This window comes from Halichoerus grypus, chromosome 2 (genome assembly GCF_964656455.1).
Source record: "Halichoerus grypus chromosome 2, mHalGry1.hap1.1, whole genome shotgun sequence".
Classification (NCBI taxonomy): Eukaryota; Metazoa; Chordata; class Mammalia; order Carnivora; family Phocidae; genus Halichoerus; species Halichoerus grypus.
This window is the reverse complement of record NC_135713.1, coordinates 94,886,709-94,909,330: the sequence shown is the minus strand read 5'-3', so window position 1 is coordinate 94,909,330 and position 22,622 is coordinate 94,886,709. Positions and strand designations below refer to the sequence as shown.

Sequence of the window (22,622 nt, the reverse complement as noted above, 5' to 3'; positions counted from 1 at the left end):
AGCTCTGTTATCCCTCAGTTGGAATACCATTTCTCCTCCGCTCAGATGTTGGTCTTGACTCTAGTTTTTTGAGTTGCGATGGTTTCATATCCTTTCTTTTGGGAAGCCACATACCATTACATGTGTAACTTGTGTGGCCTGTTCTCCACCCAAAAGATATCTCTTAACAGATCTCTTTCTAATATCAACAGGAGGAAGTAATTTGTTTCCATTGGGATTCTTCCTGTGTTGAGCACAGAAAAGCTCATTCAGCCTTGTTTCAGCAATTTTATTACATAAGCAATAAAAGGCAATTTATTGGCTTACATAACTGAAAAGTTCAGAGGTAGAAATGGCTTTGGCCAGGACTTTATCTGGTAGTTTGGTGGTGCTACAAAGGTTTCTGATTTCTTTCCATTTTTCCACTCTGTGCTCCTGTGGTGTCATGTCCATTCTTACGTGGTACCAGGATGTTATGAGCAACAACCTGGCTATGTTTCTTTTGACTATCAGAGAGAATGGAGAGAGAGAGAGAGAGAGAAAGAGAGAGAAGCTGTTTCTCAGCGTTGCTTTGGACCAGCCTAAGTAACTTGACTACCCCTAACCAATCACTGTAGCCAGGGAAATTAAAGGCTTAGTCATACTTCTATAAATTTACATGTCTTGTTTAGAACTATGTAGATCCCCACACAGGAGTCAGTAAGGCCTGGGATGTGAGAGAGAGGGAACGAATGCTGGGAAACTATCAACAAAGGGATTTTTTAGATAAATATTGAATTTTATCAAAATGCCATCTTGGCATTTCTTGAGATGATCATGTATTGATTTTTCTTTTACTGATTATGGCGAGTTACATAGGTAGATACCCTAATCTTGAATTATGGGGAGAAAACCTACTTACCTCTGCCCTGTGGAAGTAACTAAGGTCCTGGGGGAATCAGCTTGTTTCTTTTTTTCCTTTTTCCAGCTCTGATTCAGACTTCTCTGGCTCTCCTCAGCCCTCTGACGCTGGTATCTCCAGAACTCTGTCTTTGGTCTCCTGCTCTTAGTGATGGTATAGTTTTATCTGCTTCTCCTCTCTGCTGGTATCTTTGTCTCTGAACTTCCTACTCATAGATCCTACAGCCTGACAAGCTGGATATCCCAGAAGCCTCTCAAACTGCATGTCCACCACTTAGCTCATCATCCCGCATTAGCCTACTTGACCTCCTGTATTCTTTACAACCCCACCCAGTCACTCAGACCAAAATTCTTGAACTTCCATTTCTTTCTCTTCCTTGCCCACCTAGGTCTCAGTTGATTCTATGACCATATCTGCCTCTAATTCATCCTCTTATCTGTATCTCCTACCACTGCCTCTAGTGCAGGTGCTCATCACCTCTTACCTACACCCATGGTTCTCCAGCCTTAGCGGCATCCCATCACCTGGAGAGTCGGTCAATACACACATTGCTGGGTCCACTCCCAGAGCTTCTGATTCAGCAGGTCTACGGTGGGCCTGAGATTTGCCATTTCTAGTAAGTCCCAGATGATGCCAATGGCTCCAGGACTACACTTTGAGAACCACTGGGCTAGATCATCACAGAAGCTTCTCTCTGATCTCTGGCCTTCGGTCCTGATCTCTGGCCTTCCAGTCCTGACCTCCTCCATCTATGCACTTCAACCAGAGGGATTCAGCTAAATATTAATCCAACATTACTAAACCTTTGTCACCTTTCTCAGCACATCGAGACCATGACCCCACGACCTGGCTCCTTCCACCCTCTCCAGCCTCAGTGTCGCCCATCCACAAACCCACTGCTTTTCTTTTACATGCCTCATAGTATTCCTGGGGGCCTGAAATGCCCCTTACAATGGTCTTCACCTGACTAGTTCCCACTCCTCCTTCATCATTGAGGTCTGTTTTGATCTTCTTAGAAGTTTGCCTGAATTCCCAGATGAAGCGAAATGCATCTTGCCTGGATTCCCATAGCTCCCTGCAGGTACTGCTGGCTTATTACTTACCACCATTATTGAATTGACTGCAGAACGCTGTGCTCTCTGAGGATGGTATTTTAATGCCTTGAGTACCAAAAGGCGAGAGCCCGAGGCTCACCAGAATGAGCACATGGGCGGAGCTTTAGAACAAGAATAAAAGGGAGCCTCTCACTTACCTTCCTCCGTCCTGTGAGAGTGTCCTTGTTCAGCTTTTTTTCCAACCAAGAGAAGAGGAAGATGTGAGGATCCAAACTAGGTTGTGAGTTTGAACTACGTTTTTAAAGAAATGTACTTTGGCTAATTCAAAAGTGGTCTTTGGGGATTTAATCTTTTTTTGGGCTGTGGAGTTTTTCATTTATTTTTCTCCACCAGTGGACACATTTATTCTGTACCCCTTTCTAAATCTCTGGGTTTCTGGAGGAAAGGAGGGTGCTGCCGTAGGGGCCCTTCCTCAGCTCAGCCACACCCCCGTGAAGACTTTGCTTCTGCCCTTACAGAGCTCATCTGTCCCTGTCTCTGAATCTTAAAAATATTCTTGGAAAAGAAGAAATAAGATGGTGGGTGTTGTCCCATTGACTTTTGACATAAGCCCTGGTGGAACCAGAGGGCCAGGGCACGGTGGGGACTTGGCTGCCACTGGCTGTAATCTTAGGTAGAAGAGGGGTCTCAGGGCCCTTGGGATACAGTCTCAGGGCGGCTATCTTGCTTGCTGACTTTCTAATAATTATGTTGCGGTTTTAATTGTGTAGTGTCTCACTTCAGTCTTACATTTTCAGGATATGAATTGTACTTTTATGAATAATTGTTTAGAAATAATTGTTTATACCAAATAAGTCAAACTCTGTTTCAAAAAAGTGGGCATTTGCATTTTGCAAGTGACTTCTCATGAACTACTTAATTTTGAGATTTTATTTATTTGACAGAGACAGAGAGAGCACAAGCAGGGGGAGCGGCAGACAGAGGGAGAGGGAGAAGCAGACTCCCCGCCGAGCAGGGAGCCTGATTCAGGACTCAGTCCCAAGACCCTGGGATCATGACCTGAGCTGAAGGCAGACACTTAACCAACTGAGCCACCCAGGTGCCCCCGAATGACTTAATTTTAAATGGGATTTGTTTTAAATTGGGAATCAGCTTGACACTGATTCTTTAATCCCAATGTCCATGAGATCCATGTTCTCAGGGACTGATGGTTGAATTTTATACCTGTGTGAGTGGCCCTGACACACAAGAGTCAGGAAAGCACGTGTGGTTGAATTTTTGATGCAATACGAGGTGTGGTGAAAAAATAGAGTTGTTTCACGGTCAGCGGGGCCCTGGTGTGAGATTGTCCTGGAGCTGAGCAGGGGAGACATTTTGCTATTGGTTCTCTAAGGCAACTCTACATTATCAATGACAAAATTTAGGATAGAGGCAGTATGGATAATTGAAATCCACAGGAAATCTCAAACTCCTTTTTAGTAGATGGTTTCTGTTGCCTTGCCCATCCAATCTGTTTACCAGAACTGCTGACCATCTAGCAGAATTGACTGATTTGAATATCCTCCCCCCTCACTTTCTCGTCTTCATTTAACTTTCACGAGAAGGCATGCAGCAGGCTGGAAGAGCATCAGAAATGCTTGGATTTTTCCACAATCTGGATAACTGCCTCCTGAATAATTAGAGATCGACTGTGCTTTGTTCGTCCTCTGTTACACAATGTAATTGTAAATGCTCGAAGCCATCCGGCAGTTTTATTATCAGTAATATCCCTAATAAAAGGAAAGAAGTTCATTGAGGTATGTCACATTTTGTGGTTGCCTTTACATTCCTCTGCTTTCCAAGTCAGATTCTGGGTTTGACCTTTGGAATCTGGGAATGGTGTTATGTTTATACACCCTCAGCCTGGGTGATACTGGCAGAATTGTTACGCTTATGAACGGTGATGCCTTGATTCTTGGATTGAATGTAGAATGTAAAGCCTTTTGACATAATCATAATATCTGAGCGCAGTTAAGGTTTTTTTGTTTTCCTCCAAAGCCAGTTTTCTGTAATGCTTCCTTGTGCTCACCTTCTTCGGGTAGTCACCCATTTTGTGGATTGTATTCTTTTTTTTTTTTTTTTTTAAGATTTTAGTTATTTGAGAGAGAGATAGCCAGAGAGAATACCGGGGCGGGCGCAGGTGGTGCAGGCAGAGGGAGAAGCAGACTCCCCACTGAACAGGGACCCTGAGATCATGACCTGAGCCGAAGGGAGATGCTTAACCAACTGAGCCACACAGGCCCCCCTCATGGATTGTATTCTTGACCATTTTTTTTTTTTCTTTTTTTATTTTAACATTGAATTGGTATCAGGCAGAGTTATTTTGTCATGGCTATAGATGAAGTGACTCATCATTTAAATAATTTCTTTCATCTGATTTATGTGTGTGGGGTGGACGCCACCTCCTTTAGACGATGCTGGTCACATTTTCTGTGTTAGGATCTGGTGGCAGCCAGGGGTCTCAGCGCTGATTTTTACCACCTTGGTGCTAACCTGTGGATGGTCTCGATGACGGCCTCTATCCTTTCTTACTGCGGTGTTGTCCGGGCACAGTGCGATAGATGACCCTCTTTCCCACTTAGCTGATGGTAGCAGGGATCCCTGTTGAGAAAGAACAGCCTTGTTAACAGCAGTGACGGGGAATGGAGGAGAGGGCCTGGGTGGGGGGCCTTGTAAGACACCGTGCTGGCAAGCCCATCACGGTCTCCTCTTGCGCAGGAGACGTGCCTCCCTCTTTGACAGCCGTGTTGGCCCTGCCATGGGCTGTGCATACTGATCTCCCCACTTCATGGGCCCTTTGCTCATTATTTTTCAACCAGAGCTTTCGTTTAATTATAAATCATTCGAAAAGTTTCACTTAGTTTCTTTGCCTAGCATCTTAAGACTTTTCTAGGACAAATCAAAATATAAGTGAATATATAAATAAGAGCATGGCCTTCTAAGTAAGGTGAGTCTGGGCTTAAATCTCAACTCAAGCGCCTTGGATGAGGTGCTTAACCGTGATGGAGCTTTAAGTCCTTGATTGATTGATTTTTTAAGATTTTTTTATTTTAGAGAGAGAGGGAGTGCAAGCGCAGGGGAGGGCAGAAGGAAAACCCCAAGCAGACCCTGTGCTGAGCCCAGAGCCCAACGGGGCTCAATCTAAGGACCCATGAGATTACGACCTGAGCCAAAACAAAGAGTTGGACATTTAATGGACCGTGCCCCGCAGGCACCCCGGAGGTTTAAATTCTTTAGCGGTTAAAGAAGGGGGATTGCTGTGACCATTACATGAACTGGCCCTTGGGGGGGATTCATAAGCCCTTTCATAATGAGGCAAGGAGCAGTTATTTTGAGCAAGGACCCCTGAGTCCCAGCCCACTTTTCTAGGATTTCATTTTACTGAGTTTCAAGGAAATTGTATCCATATTCTGAGGAATTTTAAACACACTACCTTATTTTACCAAATAAAGGTTTTATAGTAGGAAAGAAATAGTATATATAGGCTATTTGTCTAGTGGTTACTGCCCAGTTAATGTTAAAAATAGAAAAGACTTTTCCAATAAAATGAAACCCATTATAAATTTATTTTGCAGTATTTAAGATAGACAACAAATGAGAAAAAATAATTCAGTAAACACCTATGTAGTCACTACTCACTGCTTAAAAAAGAATAGATCATGAACAGGAGTTGAAGCCCCTAGTAGTTCCTTCCCTACATAAATCCCCTTTTCCTTTCTACCAGTGGGACTTCTTGCCTTAACTGGGAATTTATAAGCTTTTCTCTGTACTGTTACAATATTCCTAAATTATATTCAGTTATTTATTTGTTTTGGTATTTATTTTTGGGAGCAAGAGAGAGAGCATGAGTGGAGCAGGGAGGGAGAGGGAGAAGCAGACTTCCTGCTGAGCTGGGAGCCTGATGTGGGGGGGGTGGGGGGTGCTCAATCCTAGGACCCTGAGATCATGACCTGAGCCAAAGGAAGATGTTTAAATGAGCCACCCAGGTGCCCCTATATTCAGTATTTAAAATAATTTAAAACTTTAAGTGGTATTCTAAGGTATGTGTTTTTCGAAATCTTTTTTTTACTTGAGGTTTATGAGATTCATCCATTTTGAATGGGTCGCTCTTGATATATTTTCATAGTATAATATCCATTGTATGGATATTCCTCAAAATAATAATTTTCCTGGTGGTGGGTGCTAATGGATTGTGGATTAGGCTGTCTCCAATTTTTTGTTAAAAATTTGCTCCAAATATTTTTGTAAGTACCTCCTTGTATACCACACAGAAACCCACAGAAATCACATAGGAGCTGGATGGTAGGATACATGCTTTTTCATCTTTATTAGAAATCCCCAAAATATTTTTCAAAGTGGCTGAAGCCATTTACACACTCACCAACAATGTATGAGTTCCTATAGGTCAACCTTCTGGCCCATGATACTGTTTAACTTCTTAACTCTACCATTCTGTTGCTTTTAATACATGGCTGGGTGTGACATAGTATCTCATTGTAATTTAAAATTTTCCTGATGACTAAAGATTGAGCATCTTTTCATGCTTAAATTTCCTTCTCTGAGTTTCTTTTTCCTATCTTTTGCTGAACTTTCTTTTCTTTTTTTTTTTTTTAAGATTTTATTTATTTATTTGACAGAGAGTCTCACACAGCAAGCGAGGGAACACAAGCAGGGGGAGTGGGAGAGGGAGAAGCAGGCTGCCCGCGGAGCAGAGAGCCCAATGCGGGGCTCGATCCCAGGATCCCGGGATCATGACCTGAGCCGAAGGCAGACGCTTAACGACTGAGCCACCCAGGCACCCCCTGAACTTTCTTTTTGGTTGTCTTTTCACTGATTGTTTTTAAACGTTTTTGTTATGTTCTGGTTACTAATACTTGATTGTTTCCTGAATTTTAGATCTATCTCTTGGGCTCCGCCCCCTTTTTTTTCTTTTTATTGGAGTGTTTTTTGCTTTTTGTTTTAGTTTTTTGGTGAATAGAAGTTTTAAATTTCAAAGTCAAGTTGATCTCTTTTATAGTGGTATATTTTGATGAGTAGTTATCTGTATGTTTGTATTTGTGATGAAACCTTATGCTGCCAAATGAATGTACTATAGTAATAGAACATAAGAGAGCACAAAACAAAGTCAGTAGACCTGTCACCAACTGTGAATATCTGATGACTGAGTAATCTTCCATATATATGTTTGTAACAGACTTAAATTTTTTTTGATACTCATTTAGAGATACTGGTTTGGGGAAATCCTCAAATGTGAAGGATTTTATCTTTCTCTTGCCTAAGTGATCTTGAGATTTTGGAGAGGGGGTGTCTGGGTGGGTTTTGTTGCCCTTTCAAAAGATAAGTACTCAGGTGACATTTGTTGAATAAACTAATAAAGTAATTGAGTCTTCTGTTGACAACAGACATGACTGCTCAGCATAGACCAGTGATTCTCAACTCTGGTTGCACCTGTGATTTAAAAATGCTGATGCCTGGGCCCCATCATTAGAGATTCTGATTCTTGTAGTTTGAAGTAGGACCCGGGCATTGATACATTTAATAAGTCCCAGGTACTTGGAACAGGAAGCACAGGCTGAGGATGTCTAGATGAGAGAATTGTCAGCAGGAAGGTGAGGGAGGGGAGGGTCAGAACCACCTATTGGGCACTGAAAGGTCTGGGGCAACTGAGTTGCTCTAGGGTGGCCAGAAGCAAAGCAAGGGGAGGGTTGGAGGCTGGTGTGAGGGTAGAGCCTGCTGCCAGGGCCCCAAGGCTGACAAAGAGACCGAAGGAAGCATGCTAGATAGGCTGAGGGCAGGGGGCCTGCAGAGTGCAGCCCAGGATGAGGAGGGATGTGCAGCCTCATAGTGCTGGTGCCTTTTGGACTGAAAGCCCGAGGGCAGGCATGGAACTATTAAAAAGGCAAAAGTAGGGGCCCCTGGGTGGCTCAGCTGGTTAAGCATCTGACTCGATTTCTGCTCAGGTCATGATCTCAGGGTTGTAGGATCCAGCCTGGTATAGGGCTCTGCACTCAGCAGGGAGTCTGCTTGAGATTCTGTCTCCCTCTGCTGCCACCACCGCCCCCCCCTTGCATGTGCACATGCTTGATCGCTCTCTCTCAAAAAAAAAAAAAAAAGGCTAAAGTCAAACACAACCTTTGCTTGCTCAGAGGAATAAAGAAAGAATTTTGGCCTGGGAATGGAAGGTGGAGAGGGGACACCTTGAGAGAATTAAATACTAAAGTCAGAGCGAACAGGGTAGCAGGCAGAGTTGATTAAGGTATTTAAAATGCTTATTCCTGAGCCCACAGCTGATGCCTTTAGTGATGGACTGATCTCCCCATGGAGTCGCCCCTCCCCACTTGCCGTGACCTGTGTATGTACACGTGTGTGAATGTTCAGTTCTGCTGGTGGGGAGGAAGCAATTCCAAATACAACATCCCTGAAGTGGGGAAGATTCGGACTTGGAGCTTGTTTTCTGGAAGGTGGAAGCCTGCCACAGTGGCCCAGACACTGACGTAGACACACACCTTCGTCTTTGCTTCCTAGTCCTAGTGGCAGCCTTGTTAGTGGTAGTGCAGATGCCCAGGACCTGAGCAGGGCTCGCTGGCTACGGAGCATCTGTTCTGCAAAATCAGAATGAGGTCCAGAACCTCAGGGTAGAAAAGGGGTCAGAATTCTCTAAATTCTAGAGCATAATGGAAGAACATAATGGGACACACTGGATGTGCTGGGGGGGGAAATCAAGCCTCAGTTCCTGATTCTGTTGCCTAAAACCCATGTGATTTTTGGCAGTTGAATTCGGTTCCAGATGCTGGGGATAAAATTGTGAGGACTGATGCTGTGTCTTCCGGAAACTGGGTCTTGCCAAGGCGAAAGCTACTTAAATGAGTAATAAAGTTGGTGACGATGCGGTGGAGGAGGGTGCTGAGGAGAGCCGTTAGGGGTGCCTGGATGCAGCTGGGTTTGGACAGCCCTCAGAGAGTGGGGGCACGTGAGCAGCTGCTGGAGGGGGTGGTGTAAGCTGTGCTGGCAGATGGGGTAGCAAGGGCTTTTCCAGGTCAACTGCTTTTCTTCTGACTTCTCACTTCCTTCCTGTTTGGGGGAAACTCTACAACTCCGAGTCCAGGCTTCTAACAAAATTCTTGAAGCTGGAAGTCCCCAGAGGTGTGGCAGTCCCCAGCAGGGAGCACCGTGTGGTGACAGGCGGATTAGCCTGAACTACCCGGACTTCTTTCCGGATGATGTCTTTCGTCGGCCTGACCTGTGCCAAGTTTTGATCTTGACTTTCCTCTCTATTTAAATGTGGCCAAGCTGTGTCGGGTTTTTTGGTCATTTTATTCTTGTTCGTTGTGACCTTTTTCTCACTTGATTTCACTGCTCTAGTTCCTCCTCATAGTAATGTCTGTTTTGTTTTTGCTAAATCTGTTCTTATCTATCCAGAAAGTAGACAAACCAGATGTTTGATTCCCACCCCCCCACCCCTGCCCCAAGTCCTAATTGGATCCTGTTAATTTTCCACTCAGAAACCTACAGTGTGGTTGCTGCCTACAGGAAAGGAAGCGGGGGGGGGGGGGGGGGCGGGTAGTGGCGCATACCTTCCAAGATGCTCTAAGGGACTGACCCCAGTCCTCCCAGTCTTCACTTTCTCTGCCATTGTACCTTAGCATTTTTACCTCCATGCCTTTGGTTCTGTTCTTTCGTATGTCTGGAATTTCTTCTCCCAAGCCAGTCTCTTGTTCTTCATGACCTACTTGCCTTAATGGAGCCTTCCTTGATCTCCCCACCTTGAAAACCAGAAGTACTTTCTCCTTTTCATCTTTAAAGTTGGAGGGGAAAATATCTATCAACCAGAATTGTGTATCTCCTTAAACTATCAAAAGTGAGTGATAGACATTTGTAGACCAACAAAGACCCAATGAGTTTGCCACCCATAGACCCTTTTTATTCAGAATGAAAAGATACAGTCCCAGTTGCACACTCAGGGCCCTATGTTGCTAGCTTGAGATGAACTAAAGTGAAGGTTTTTATACCAGAGCATCAGCAAATGCTACAAAATAGGACTTTTTTTTCCCCTAGAGAGCCAGCTCCGCTGCATGTGAATTGGTTACCCTGCTGCAGGTGTATGCATGTTACACGTGTGTGCACGTGTGTGCACATGAATGTTTGACACACTATAAACATGGGGGAGTTCAGGCTGCACTGTCGGTCAGCAGTCCTTCCTCATTGGACTGTTGGGGGAAGATGTGTGGTCAGAGTGGTAGGGAGTGTGTCTCTTCCCATTCTTGTCCCATCCTCCTCCCCCGTGGGCACTAGAATTAGGTTATCTCTGACCCCACCCTTTGCTTGCTTCTGTGACCTTGGCGAACTTCTTCACTTCCGGGAATCAGAGCTCATACCCTACCTGGGGGTCCGTGCATCTGCAGCTGCTCACAGTTCACTCTTGGAAATAGAGTCTTGGCTTGGTTACAGAGACCTCAGTAAAGGGTCTGCTCATGTTCACAAACGCTCTGCCGTAGATCGATGACATGCAGGCAGCAGGCTGCTGTGTCAGGAACAGACCTCTGCAAGGTGTTGCTGCTGCGGATAGCGCTGCGGCCGCTTTGCCTTGCTGGCCGCTGCCTTGCGTCAGTCCGCAGAGCCGGCAAGAAGTGCTGCCGTTCTGCCGAGATAGTTGACCTCTCTTGGGCGTGGGAGCCAAGGTCAGATGAACGGGAGCGCAGCCTCAGAAGGAAAAGGGAAGCCAAGAGACCGGAAGCTAAGTGTAGGTCAGGACTAAAGGAACTGGTAAATTGAGGCCCCAAGCTGGGTGGTGGAGGTGGAGGGTGCCTCCTGGGAGGTGGCACAGTGAGGTGGGCTTGGGAAGAAGTGGGTAGAGACGGGGGGGCCCGGGTCTTGGGAAAGGTCGACCAAACTTGCAGTACTGTCTCCTGGGCTCTGCCTCCCTCGTGGCGGCTTCCTGCTGAGCTGGGTCAGGCAGGGGACTCCTACGGTTGTGGAAGACAGTTGTAGCGTCTTTGCTGTTGAGTAGGAAAAGGGTATGTTCTAGGTCAGGTGTCACTTGGAAAATTCCATACTGTCACTCAGTGGCCATTGCCGGTCTCCTGCAAAGGTCACTCCTGTGAAGGTGCCTACACAGTCCCTCGGGGAGAGCAGGTGCCTTGAGGAGTGTTCACAGGATCCTCAGATGTTCTCTTGGCAAAGTTTTAAAAGGCCTATGTAACTACTACCCTTTGGCTTCGTTAGATTTCCCACCCCCTTACAGTGAAGTGGGGCCACGTGACTAGCTCCAGCCGATGGGCTGGGAAAGGACTCTGTCTAACTTTCAGGCTGAGGTTTTAGAAACCCATGCCTGAGTCTCCTGTGACTTCCCCCCTGACTTTGTCTTGGCCTAGACTTCTAAGTAACCACGAGGAGGAATTGCTTAGGAAAGTCACCTGGAACCACAGTGAATTTCGTATGAATAAAAAAAAAACTTTCTATTAGTAGGCCACTGAGATTTGGGGTCTCTTTGATACCACAGTATAATTGAGCCTATTCTAATTCAGAGCTAAAACAGTGAAATGGATTTTGAGATTTAAATGAGAAAACATGTTAATCTTCTCCCACATATCTAACCTATTATAAGAGTTTTAACATGTCAGTTTTTACCATCTTCTCAACTCTGGGCTCATTAGTGCAAAAAAAAAAAAAGTAATATTTACATCCCAAAATTAAAAGAAAAAGTACATGAACTATTTTACCACATACCAATGAGATAATAAACTTCAGGGTTTTTTTTTTTTCTTCCCCCAGCTTCTGAATTGTGATCAGAAGTGATTCAGAAGGTATTTCTCCTCCCATCAGAGCTCTTCCTCTTTATTCAAAACTTCACAATCCCTGGGAAACTAACATACTGAGCTTCCTCGATAGTTCCAACAAAAACATCATGTTTTCTAAAGACCTAAAATGCATGACAAAAAATGATCATAGTTGAAGAGCTTTACCAGTGTTGTCAATAACGCAAGGACTTTATTTCAGAATTACTCCAAATTAGTCATTATTTCCTTACATATAAGGAAAATGGAATTGACTTTCTTTTTAATGTTGATAATAAAGGCCCATAAATGCTGCCTTTCAGGGCGCTTTTTTTTTTTTTTTAAGATTTTACTTATTTATTAGAGAGAGAGAGAGCACAAGCAGGGGGAGCGGCAGGCAGAGGGAGAAGCAGGCTCCCCCCTGAGCAGGGAGCCCGAGGCGGGGCTCAATCCCAGGACCTCGGGATCATGACCTGAGCCGAAGGCAGACGCTTAACCGACTGAGCCACCCAGGCCCCTGCCTTTCAGGGCTTTTATCCCACCAAGAGACCTATGTAAAAAGTGACTTGACCTGTGTCCTGTCTAAATTCAGTTACATAAAGAGCTGAAATATGATAGGATCCTCTGAGCCTAAATGAATAGGAGACAATAATGAGAATTATTTTCATTAAGCGAATCCAACCATTTGTGTGCCAGGAGTGATCACACTGTTTCACGGGATTGGTTCTAGAGAGAGATTTCATCAGGAACGTATTGTGAGCTCTCCAACACACACACACACACACACGCACACACACACACACACACACCCTTTATAACTACTTGGTGCACATCTTGGTTATTTACGAAATTAGATAGAAATGTATTGGTTAAGAGTGAACTGTTTTTTGGACAGTCTGTACCCTTCTAGCAGGGATCCTTCCCCCCGTCCCTTAGCCTTCCAAAGTGAGTCACTTTATTTTATTCCTTTTAAACTTTATACTACATATTTCATTGATTTTTTTTTTTCTTCCCCTGGAAGACCCCTTTGGGAGTCAGTTTAGCCGGAGAAAAGCTGTAGCCTTGTTGGAGGGGCACTTAGGTGTGTGATGGGGGCAGTGAACCCAAGAGAGATCACAGGGACTGTGAAAAGATATCCTAGATAATTGGTCAACTTGATCTTACTTTATCAAATGGGTTTTACTTCTTAATTATTAACTTTTTAGTAAAATTCTGGCAGTTACACTGCTTTTGAAGGACCATGTCTGTTTCAGAAATAAACAGTGTGTCCAAGTAGAGCTGGGGTGCTGGGTGGGCTGCTGAGTCCCAGTGACACAGGAGGCCTGGTACCGCTGGTTTTTCAGTGGAATCATTCTTAGGGCTGTGTGTATGTGCTGGGTGCTGGTATCAGCAGTAACACTTTGTAGGATATTGTTTTGTTTGAAGGAAAGAAGCATAGGATCACATGTTCTACCTGAAGACAGCAGTGAAACACTGAAGGAACTCGCCACTGGTCCATGGCTCAGGGAGTCGAGGCCCCGTGTTGGTATGAATTGTGCCAGGCCTCCTACAAGGGTCCACTGGTCAGGGGCTGCCTCACCAAGCAGAACCCAGCACCGAGGACCAATAGCCTCTGTTGAGCAGTCATTGGAGGGTTTTGAGCTGTCTGCTGGCTGGGTTGGCGAGAGGCCAAAGCCCCCAGCATCATTGCTTCACATGGTGAAGCCAGGGTTGAGGGATCAACCTTAAAGAGGAAAAGAATGTCACCAATTCAGTCATGTTTGGAAGAAGATTCACACCATGCCCACCACGAATTAAGCACAGAGAAAAGGGAAGAAAGGAGAAAGGGAAATTTTCAGTTTTCAAAATTATAATTTAAAGGGGCGCCTGGGTGGCTCAGTCGTTAAGCGTCTGCCTTCGGCTCAGGTCATGATCCCGGGGTCCTGGAATCGAGCCCCGCATCGGGCTCCCTGCTCTGCGGGAAGCCTGCTTCTCCCTCTCCCACTCCCCCTGCTTGTGTTCCTGCTCTCGCTGTATCTCTCTATGTCAAATAAATAAATAAAATCTCTTAAAAAAATTATAATTTAAAGAAAGTTCTGCTTTTGTTAACTGATAAAAGCTTCCTCTGGCCCTTGATTCATTATTGAGTTACCTCTGGTCCTGTGATTTTGTATGCTTGTTGAAGGTGTTCCGTCTGACTGGCAGGGGCCAAACTCGTGTGTAGAATGCAGGATAAGCTTCCAAGTGGTGGCAAAATGACTGCTTCCTCTTGGAGAACAATAAAATTGGATCCTTAGGGGTGAGGTCAAGACTCTCAATAAAGTTACCTAGAAAGAGTCACTTTGAGAACGTGACTAATCCAAGCAAAGTTATTACAAATACTTGCTCTGTGCTTGGAGCTGAAGGCAGTTAGATGGTGTTGGCCACTGAACACCTAAGCTCATTCCTGGACTGAGTCGTGGGGCGCAATTTGCATCTTGCGGTCATGGTATGGGCTTCCCCACTTTATTGGAGGAAGTGCAATTCAAATGAGTTTATTCGTGGTAAACATGGGTAAGAATGAGCTGTCTATGCCTCATACGAAGCATGAAGGTAAGAAAATTAAGAAGTAAATAGAGGAAGAGCTCTTCAAATGTTTTAGCTTTCACATTTGAGAAAAACCTTTATTTGAGATGTTAGAATAAGAACTGTCTAGCAAAAAAGAAGTGTCTAGCATGGTGCTGAGCACATAGTAGGTGCTCAGAAAATGATTGGTTTTCTCCCGTAAAGCAGTACTTGCTTATTATAAAAATCCATGTACTTAAAGTAAAAACAACCTGAAATCCACTACTTAGCATTTGATGATCCCCTCCAGGACATTTTCAATGCACATATAAATGTGTATGTTCTTACGCAAAACTAGGATTATGCCATATATGTTTTATAAACTGTCTCCGTGTCAGTAAATTGGATCCTTGTAGTTAGTGTCTACAAAGTCGTATCATGTAATATTCTAAGTAAGGAAGAATTTGTCAATTCTTGTAGTTTGACTTGACACATCTAACGTGTTGTCGCTTATTTAGCAGGTCTCTTCAGCGGAGGTGCGCATTGGGCCCATGAGACTGACGCAGGATCCTATTCAGGTAGGCCTCCATTATTCGTGGGGCTTTGTTTCTGGAGCACCCGGTTATAGGAGCACCCTCAGAAGGGCTCCTTCAGTACCACAGCAGGTAGCCAGCCTTGCCCCTACAAACACACCTATGCGTACATAAATACTGTGTACAGATGCCTCTGTGTAAATGCTTGTTTCTATTAATGCCATACTTGAGGAATCAAATCGTTTCCTTGAGGACTTAACCATTGCCCTGTCGTGAGCATAAATACAGTAGGTAGGGTGCATGGTGGGTTGGGAGGGAGAGCAACTCTTCCACCAAAAAACTGCCCTGCTCCACACCCTGCAGCAGCTGGAAAGGGAAGAAGCTGTGTGTGCACGTGGCAGGGCGTGTGCCACGAGCCGCAGTTGGACGTGAATCTCGGCTCTTCCAGCCAGGTGGCAAAGCTGGGTGATCTTCCTTGTATTGCTTGACTTCTCTACCCAGTGCCCTGTCCATAAAGTAGAGATAATCCCCCTCTCTCATGGGGAATTAGGAGTCCAATGAAGTTGTATTGAGTGCCCAGAAGACTGCTTGGCAGTGGGCCGTCTCAGTAAATGACAACTGTTGTTGGCTGGGTCGAAAAGATGACAAGAGTCTCCCCTTTCTTGTGCCCTGTGACTTGAGCCAGGCTGTGGTCTAGGCTCTGTAACACGGTGGGAGCTGGCGGTGGGAAGAGAAGGCCGGGTGCCTCTGGCCTTCACCTCCCTGTAATAATGTCAGCAACTTACCAACTGTCCTCCCTACAGCCCTCAGCATCCAATGGCCCCTTCAGAGAAACATGGTTTGTACCCTTTTAAGTAGAAAGTGCTTATTGTTAAATCCCCATCTGCATGCACATCTTCCTGATAGGTCTAAATAAGTGAAACTTTTCCCTATAAAAAAGTAGTTTGTTAACACCTGGAAGCATGTCTTGTACTCGGTGGGGAAAGTGAATAGCAGAAAAAATGTAAGCAAACCAAACGTGTAGTTGAAAGTGAAAAACCAAACAAGGAAATGTACTGTTTGATTTATGAGCAAATGGAAAAAAGAAAATAATGTTTTATTGTTGCTTAGGAAAGGAAATACAAATCTAGGGAAAGGAAAAAAGAAAAAGGAAGAAATTTAAGCTTGGGAAAATTTGATGAAAACAAATTTAGGAGTAGAGGGAGAAAAAAGAATTTACTAAAATAAACATAAGCCACAACTATTTGTATAGAATACAAACAAGTGGAAAATTCCAGTGATCATTCTGGGGGCATGTACTTTGTTCTCCATTTTGAATAAAGGCAATGACAAAGGATCTAATAATAGTGTTTATTCCCAAAGCAATTTCCTGAACATTTCTTGAGATTAGTGGAGTTTTAGATCAATTAGTTTAATTTACCTTAATTTTTGCCCTGTGTTGTACTGGAAATTAGTGATCATAAGGATGTCTCGTTCCTTTAAAAAAAAAATGTAATTTGTCAAATCATAAAGTATTTCAAATATTCATAAAAGTACATAGGTATAGTCGTACCATTTTCATCAGATATTAACAGTACGCTTTTTCTATTTGAAGTTTTGGTTTTTTTTTTTCCAGAAACAAAAGATTACCCTTAATTATCCTTCTGTCCCCCCTCCCCATCCTCTCCTCCCTAGAAGTAACCACTACTTGGAAATTTGTTATGCTAGATGTTTGCATACTTTATATATGTATGTGTCCATTCATAATAATTACTTTGTTTTGGGGTATTTTTAAGCTTCATTTGAAAGGCATCAGGCTACAGGCATCATTAGGAAATTTTTCTTTATTCAACATCATTTGCTGTCATATATAAGAGTCTATCCCCTAATGTAAGGTCACAAAGTTACACTGCTTTTTGTCTTCAAGGAGTTTTTTTTTTTTTCTTTTAAGATTTTATTTATTTGAGAGAGAGAGAGAGCATGAGAGGGAAGAGGGTTAGAGGGAGAAGCAGACTCCCTGCTAAGTGGGGATCCCAATATGGGACTCTATCCTGGGACTCCAGGATTATGACCTGAGCCGAAGGCAGTCACTTAACCAACTGAGCCACGCAGGCGCCCTCTTCGAGGAGTTTTAGCTCTTACATTTAGGTCTATGGTCCATTTTGAGTTAATTTTTGTATATGGTGTGAGATAGGACTTCATTCTTTCACATGTGGATGTTGTCGCAGCACTATTTGTTAAAGAGAATATTCTTTCCCCATTGAATTGTACTGGCACGTTTGTCAAAAATCAACTGACCATAATTGTGAAGGTTTACCTCTGGATTCTCAGTTCTCTTCCATTGGTATATATGTCCGTCCTATTCCAGTACCACACTGTCTTGATTGCTGTGCTTCAAAGTGTGAGTCCCCTAAGTGATTGCAATAAGTCTGTAAATCAATTTTGCAAGTATTACTGTGTTAACAATTTTGTCTCCCAATTTGTTAATGGAGAGATTTTTTCCCTTTCTTTAAATTTTCCTCTTTCCATAATGTTTTATAGTGTTTAGTGTATGTCTTTGATATTTGGTTATTATTCCTAAAATATTTTATTCTTTTTGATTCTATGGCAAATGGAATTATTTCCTTAATTTCATTATTGGGTTATTCATTGGTACAATTTTTGTTTATCCTGTATCTTGCAACCTTGCTGAGCTCCTTTATTAGCTCTTGGACTTTTTGTGGATTCTTTAGAATTATCTACAAGGTCATGCCATTAATTCTTCCTTTCCAATTTGAATACCTTTTACTTCATTTTATTTGCCTAGTTGTTTTGCTAGAAACTCCAAAACAATGATGTGTTTAGTTTTTTAAGAGATTTCCATATGTCCTCTCAAAATGGGTTGTTAATGTTCTATACTCCTACAAGCAATATGAGAGTTCTGGTTACTCCAAATCCTTGATGATAATGTTGAGCACTTTATTGACTTATTGCCCATTCTTTTATCTTTTGTGAATGTTTGGTTAAGTCTTTATTTTTAATTGGATTGACTTTTAAAACATTACTGAATTGTAGTTCTTCATATACTCTTTTCACGAGTCCTTTGTCAGATTTTGAGAATACTTTCTTCCAATCTGGTTCTTCTATAAATTTTCTTAAGCTTTTAAGCAAAATTTAATTTTGATCTAACCTAATTAGTCTTTTCTTTGAAGGTTATTGCTTGCTGTATCCTACGAATCTTTACCTACTCCCAGGTTGAAAAGATAATTCCTTAGGTTTTTTTTTTTTTTTTGAAACTACTGTTTAACAATTTTAGATCTATCGTCAATCTCAAGTTCATTTTGGGGTATGGAATGATAAGGAGGCTTCAGCTCATTTTTTATCCTCATATTGATTCTAATTCTAGCTTCACTTGCTGAAAAGACTATATGATCTTCCATTGAATTTGATGCCTTTGTTACTGATTCTTTGTTTGTTGCAGCTTGTTTGGGCAATAATGTAAACCAATTTTGAAAATAATATTCAACAAAAAGCTTTTAAAGATGTATCTCTATTTGAATAAGAAATTCTATATACATGAATTAACTGAACCTTACTAATTATGCTATTCAGACTATATCTTAATTTTTTGACTAATTTTTTTCAGTTTCTATGGCAGTGGCTATGTTGTTATCAGTATCTGCTAATACTTGGTGTTTTGTCTGTGATGTTACTATGTATTAATTATATATTCCTGGTGACCCTTTTATTATGAGGTGTCTTTTTAAACTTTTTCCTTACATTGTTTTATCTATTAGTAATGTTGCCACACCAGCATTTCTTGGTTAACTTTTTTCTAGTATGTTTTTGCTGTTCATTTTCAGTTTTTCTTTATAACTTTATATTAAATATGCCTACTTAAGCAGCACATAGCTTTTATTTTTCCAAAATCTTTTCTGATTTTTTGTCTTCTAATAAGTGAATTCAGTCTAGTTACTTGAAGTGTGATTACTGATACAATTAGTCTTATATTTTCTATCTTCTTAGCCTTTTTTTTATGTTTCTGCTTTATGTCAAATTGGCAGTTTTCAGAATTTTTTTTTAAACTATAGGTGGCGTTTCTTTCTTTTCTTTATCTTTTTGGTGGTTACCCTTAAGTAATTTTTTAATATGCATGCTTGCCAGTCAAATTTTATAACAGAGATACTGTATCCTGTCATATCAAATGTGATCTAGTCCTTGGTAGAATTTAAATTCCCATTAACAGCTCTATACTCCATTACTAAAAAACAATTGTCTATAATTTTGGATTTATTTTTAGCTTGTACGCATAAGCTATGAAATAACAAAAGGAATACTGTGAACTCATCACCCAATGCGAGAGCTGGAATGTTTCTAGTGCTACCGTGGACCCTGCCTGATTCCCATCACATGAGTTTGGCCCCAAATGACAGCAGATTCAAGTGGTCAACAGTCCCTGCGTGAGGGAAAGAATATTGTTTTTAAAAAGCTCACAAGCTCAACTTAGATCTAAGGATGCCATTCCTACTTGGTCGTATTGAAGTGTAGTTTCATTGATCCATCCAGAAAACAATTGACAGAGCACCTGTAAGTTCAAGGCTCCATAATGTGCTACAAGGGAAGAGAGGCTGCACACGGCTCCCTGACCACCCAGAGGGGTCTGCTCAGTCCGTTCTATTATTTGTAACACTCCAACTTCAGGGACAGTGACACCTAGTTAAGTGTTTTTGTGCTTCTGCTACTGATACTGCAACTATCTTAGAAAAATCATACTATGTCTTAGAGTCTTTGTATTTGTATTCGGTTTTCCTCCTGACCTGGCAAAAAATACCTATTGGGAGTGCAGTGGCATGCTGAAAATGTTAATGAGCTACATCAACCAGAGTCCTTAGGGCTGGGAAGGTACTTGTTGATAAGAACACTTGAGGATGGGTTGCTTTTGAGGGTGCATTTCTAAGTTCACTAGGGGGAACTTGCTCCCATGTCAGGACATGTAACATGGGGCTCTGCACGCCCTCAGGGAGCTGGCAGGAGCAATGTGAGAAGTGGAATGGGGTGGGGGGTGTTGGAGAAAAGTACAGTGTGGTATAATAGAGGGCATTTCTCCTGGGTGAGTGGCTGTGACTCATAGTAAAAGTCCTGTTTTCCAGTCTTTGCAAGAAAATTAAAAATAGGGGAAATGTTATAAGGCAATAGATTCATATCAACATTTCAAAATGAAGTGGCCTTTCCTTCATCAATGCCTCGAGGATATTTACTTGTTGAGTGTGTAGAATTGACGTGTTTCTGCTTCGAGTGCTGTCCTCCTCTCCCCTCCCACTCCAACTGGGCTTTTCAACTGGATTTGCAAATGATACTCAGAGCTGTGGACTAAGCTTTTCCTACCAAGGCAGTGCTTAGCTTTAAAATTTTATTCTTTCATGTTATATGGATGCAGATGGTCTGGAACTGTTAAATATTGGAGCTCATGTGGCCTCATGGGGAGCTACCCTTACATACCCCATCCTGTCTGTCCTTAGCTACTGCCAAGTCATAGCCTCCACCAAGCGCAGCCAGTTCCACGGAACTACAGAGTTGGTAGGAATTTTGGTCCCATATTTTAGGGGGTAAAAACAAAAGTAAATTCACATGATTACACAGGCTGTGGAGTCAGGCTGACCTCAGTTCAAATATTGATAGTTGTGTGGTTGTAGGCGAGTCTCTTATCCATTCCAACCCTTTGTTTCCAGATTTACAAATTAGGGGATAGTTCACACCTCCAAGAATTGTTAAAGGGTTATTGAATAAGATCCTGTGTTTAAAGTACTTTCAGTATAATGGCTGCCCTTAAATTCACATCAAACTGTGGCTGTGACTAGCATCACTTTCTAGGGACATTCATGGAAAGCTTTCAAACCATTTGTTCCTACGAATTTCACCTCCTCCCCAGATTGACAATGGTTTAGTATGTGAATACAACTAATAAAATCTATACATGTGATCTATTCTAGAAACTGTTAGCAAGATTTGCTTAAAGCCAAACCAAGTATTTTGAAAATGGATGCAAAGTAGTAGACCTAGGGAATGCATGTGGAGATGTGTGGAGGCATTCTTACTGATAAAAAATACCGATAATGAACGTTTGTTCTTCAGGTTGAGGAGAAGTTAGTTTTATCTTCATGTTTTTCATAATTAGCCTTACCAGAGGAAAAATAGTTACATTCTAATTTGATTATCCAAGACTGATTATTGCTCTCCTCAAAGATATTTTTCAGCATTTGTTGATTAAACTTGTCAAAGGACTGGTTATAAGGATTTCCAGCAAACAAGAGAACCTCCACTGGAGCCATGGCAAGCTCACTGAAGGAGGAGTTGGGGAGATGGGTATCCAGCTGTGCTGCTGCTTGGCTTGGGGAAGGTGTTGTTCTCATTTATGGAATGGGGGGTGATGGATCACCCTCAGAGTCCCTTCTTGCTCCGGGAAGTCCAGAGAGTCCTGGCCTCTGTTCTTGTCATTGCCACTAGGATACCCCCCTCCCCCAATTCCCTGTGGTCTATGTTACCCCTCTGCAGCTGCTCATACCAGACCACTGTACTTGGTTCTCTTAGCCCTGCCCTGGATCAGCCCTTACTTCATTATTCTAGCTAGGATGGAGAGATGAATAAAACACTGTGGCTGTAACAAGGTTTAGGTAGTACTCTCTTTGCAGGAAGAAAGAGGCCTTGCGTGGAGTTTGGGGTCTTGGTAGTTATGTTTGAAAAGCAGTAGAGGTAGCCCTTGCTTTGTACAGTCTTAATATGTAGAGATTTCAGAGTTGAGATAAATCCTACCAGATCCCCACAACATGTTTTAGATTGCAATTACATGAGTGTTCTGAGCAATTGCAGTAAATATGGGTTCTGTTGCTAGCTCATGAGTCCACACACCACTATGCTATTAACAGATGTGTAGCCCCATCAGTAACCAATCACAACACCTTTTTAAAAGTCTTAATGATTGGTCTTTGCCACCTGTTCTTCCAGTCAAGCACAGACAGCAAAGTGTATAGCTGTTGCCATCTGGCCTCTCACATGGCGTTTGTTAAGCACAAATAAAGCATCAAAAGAGGGAAGTAGCCAACAGAGATGAAAGTGCATCAAAGAAATGCAAAGTAGTAACGCCAGAGGGAAGTTGAAGTGGAACGTAAATGAGGTTAGAGGAGGGAGAGCTGACCCGGAGGATGTTCACACTGTCACACTGACGTATTCTAGATCTGCAGCCAGAGGTAGTTCAGCTTGCAGTGATGGTCAACATCAGTGAGGAAAGTGGTTGTGGTGAAAAGAATGAAATGTCCCAGAGGAAGTAAAAAACTACGTTAGTTAATGGAACTCAGGGGGATATTCCATGGCACTGAAAGTAGGGAGGACAAAATATTGGATAAAACACTGGAGCTGACCCAGGCTTAGGGCTTTCTAATACCCCAAGGCATCAAAAAGATGCTTACACTCTGTATCCTTAATTTATCCAATTTGGAGAAGGCATACCCTGTTGAAGCTACCCTTAGTTCCTTTTAAAAAGAAAGTATTTTAATTTTCAGTGTTTCTAATGTTTTAATTTACAGCATCCTGAAAAAATGTTTTACTTTATTTCATATTTCAGTTAAAACCAACAAAAAGTTTTCATGTTTGGAAAAAATTTCTAAGGTCCTAGGACAGTCATTTTTACTATTGTTTAAGATTGCCTTTTGTGGTGGTTTTTAGAGTCTGGCCCTATCACGTGAAGCAAGGATTGCCTATACTTGTGTTCTGATCCTGGACAGGACCCAAGTAGACCCAGATCTATCCCAGAAGGAAGGTGTTGCTTCATTGTCCCTGGCTTCACCCCAGATCAGATTTTCTACTC

At 42.5% G+C, this 22,622-nt stretch overlaps 1 protein-coding gene and 1 long non-coding RNA gene across 7 annotated transcripts in view; one reads left to right on the top strand and one right to left on the bottom strand.

The window, feature by feature from the left end:
- PDE8B (phosphodiesterase 8B) overlaps nucleotides 1–22,622 on the top strand; it is a 239,301-nt gene that overhangs the window by 108,702 nt on the left and 107,977 nt on the right. For 3 of the 5 annotated variants that reach the window (XM_036090141.2, XM_036090140.2, XM_036090138.2), the window contains exon 2: nucleotides 14,789–14,848. In XM_036090141.2, coding sequence (XP_035946034.1) covers nucleotides 14,789–14,848 — 60 coding nt within the window. The remainder of the gene's footprint in view (nucleotides 1–14,788; nucleotides 14,849–22,622) is intronic. The other 2 variants (XM_036090142.2, XM_036090139.2) reach the window with 1 other exon arrangement.
- Nucleotides 2,851–14,152, bottom strand: LOC118534359 (uncharacterized). 2 transcript variants are annotated; one of them, XR_004916634.2, is made up of 3 exons: nucleotides 13,879–14,152; nucleotides 10,355–10,970; nucleotides 2,851–4,575 (listed from the first exon to the last, which is right to left on the bottom strand). It is a non-coding gene; the product is annotated as an uncharacterized LOC118534359 (long non-coding RNA). The 2 variants fall into 2 exon arrangements; XR_013445741.1 differs by lacking the exon at nucleotides 10,355–10,970.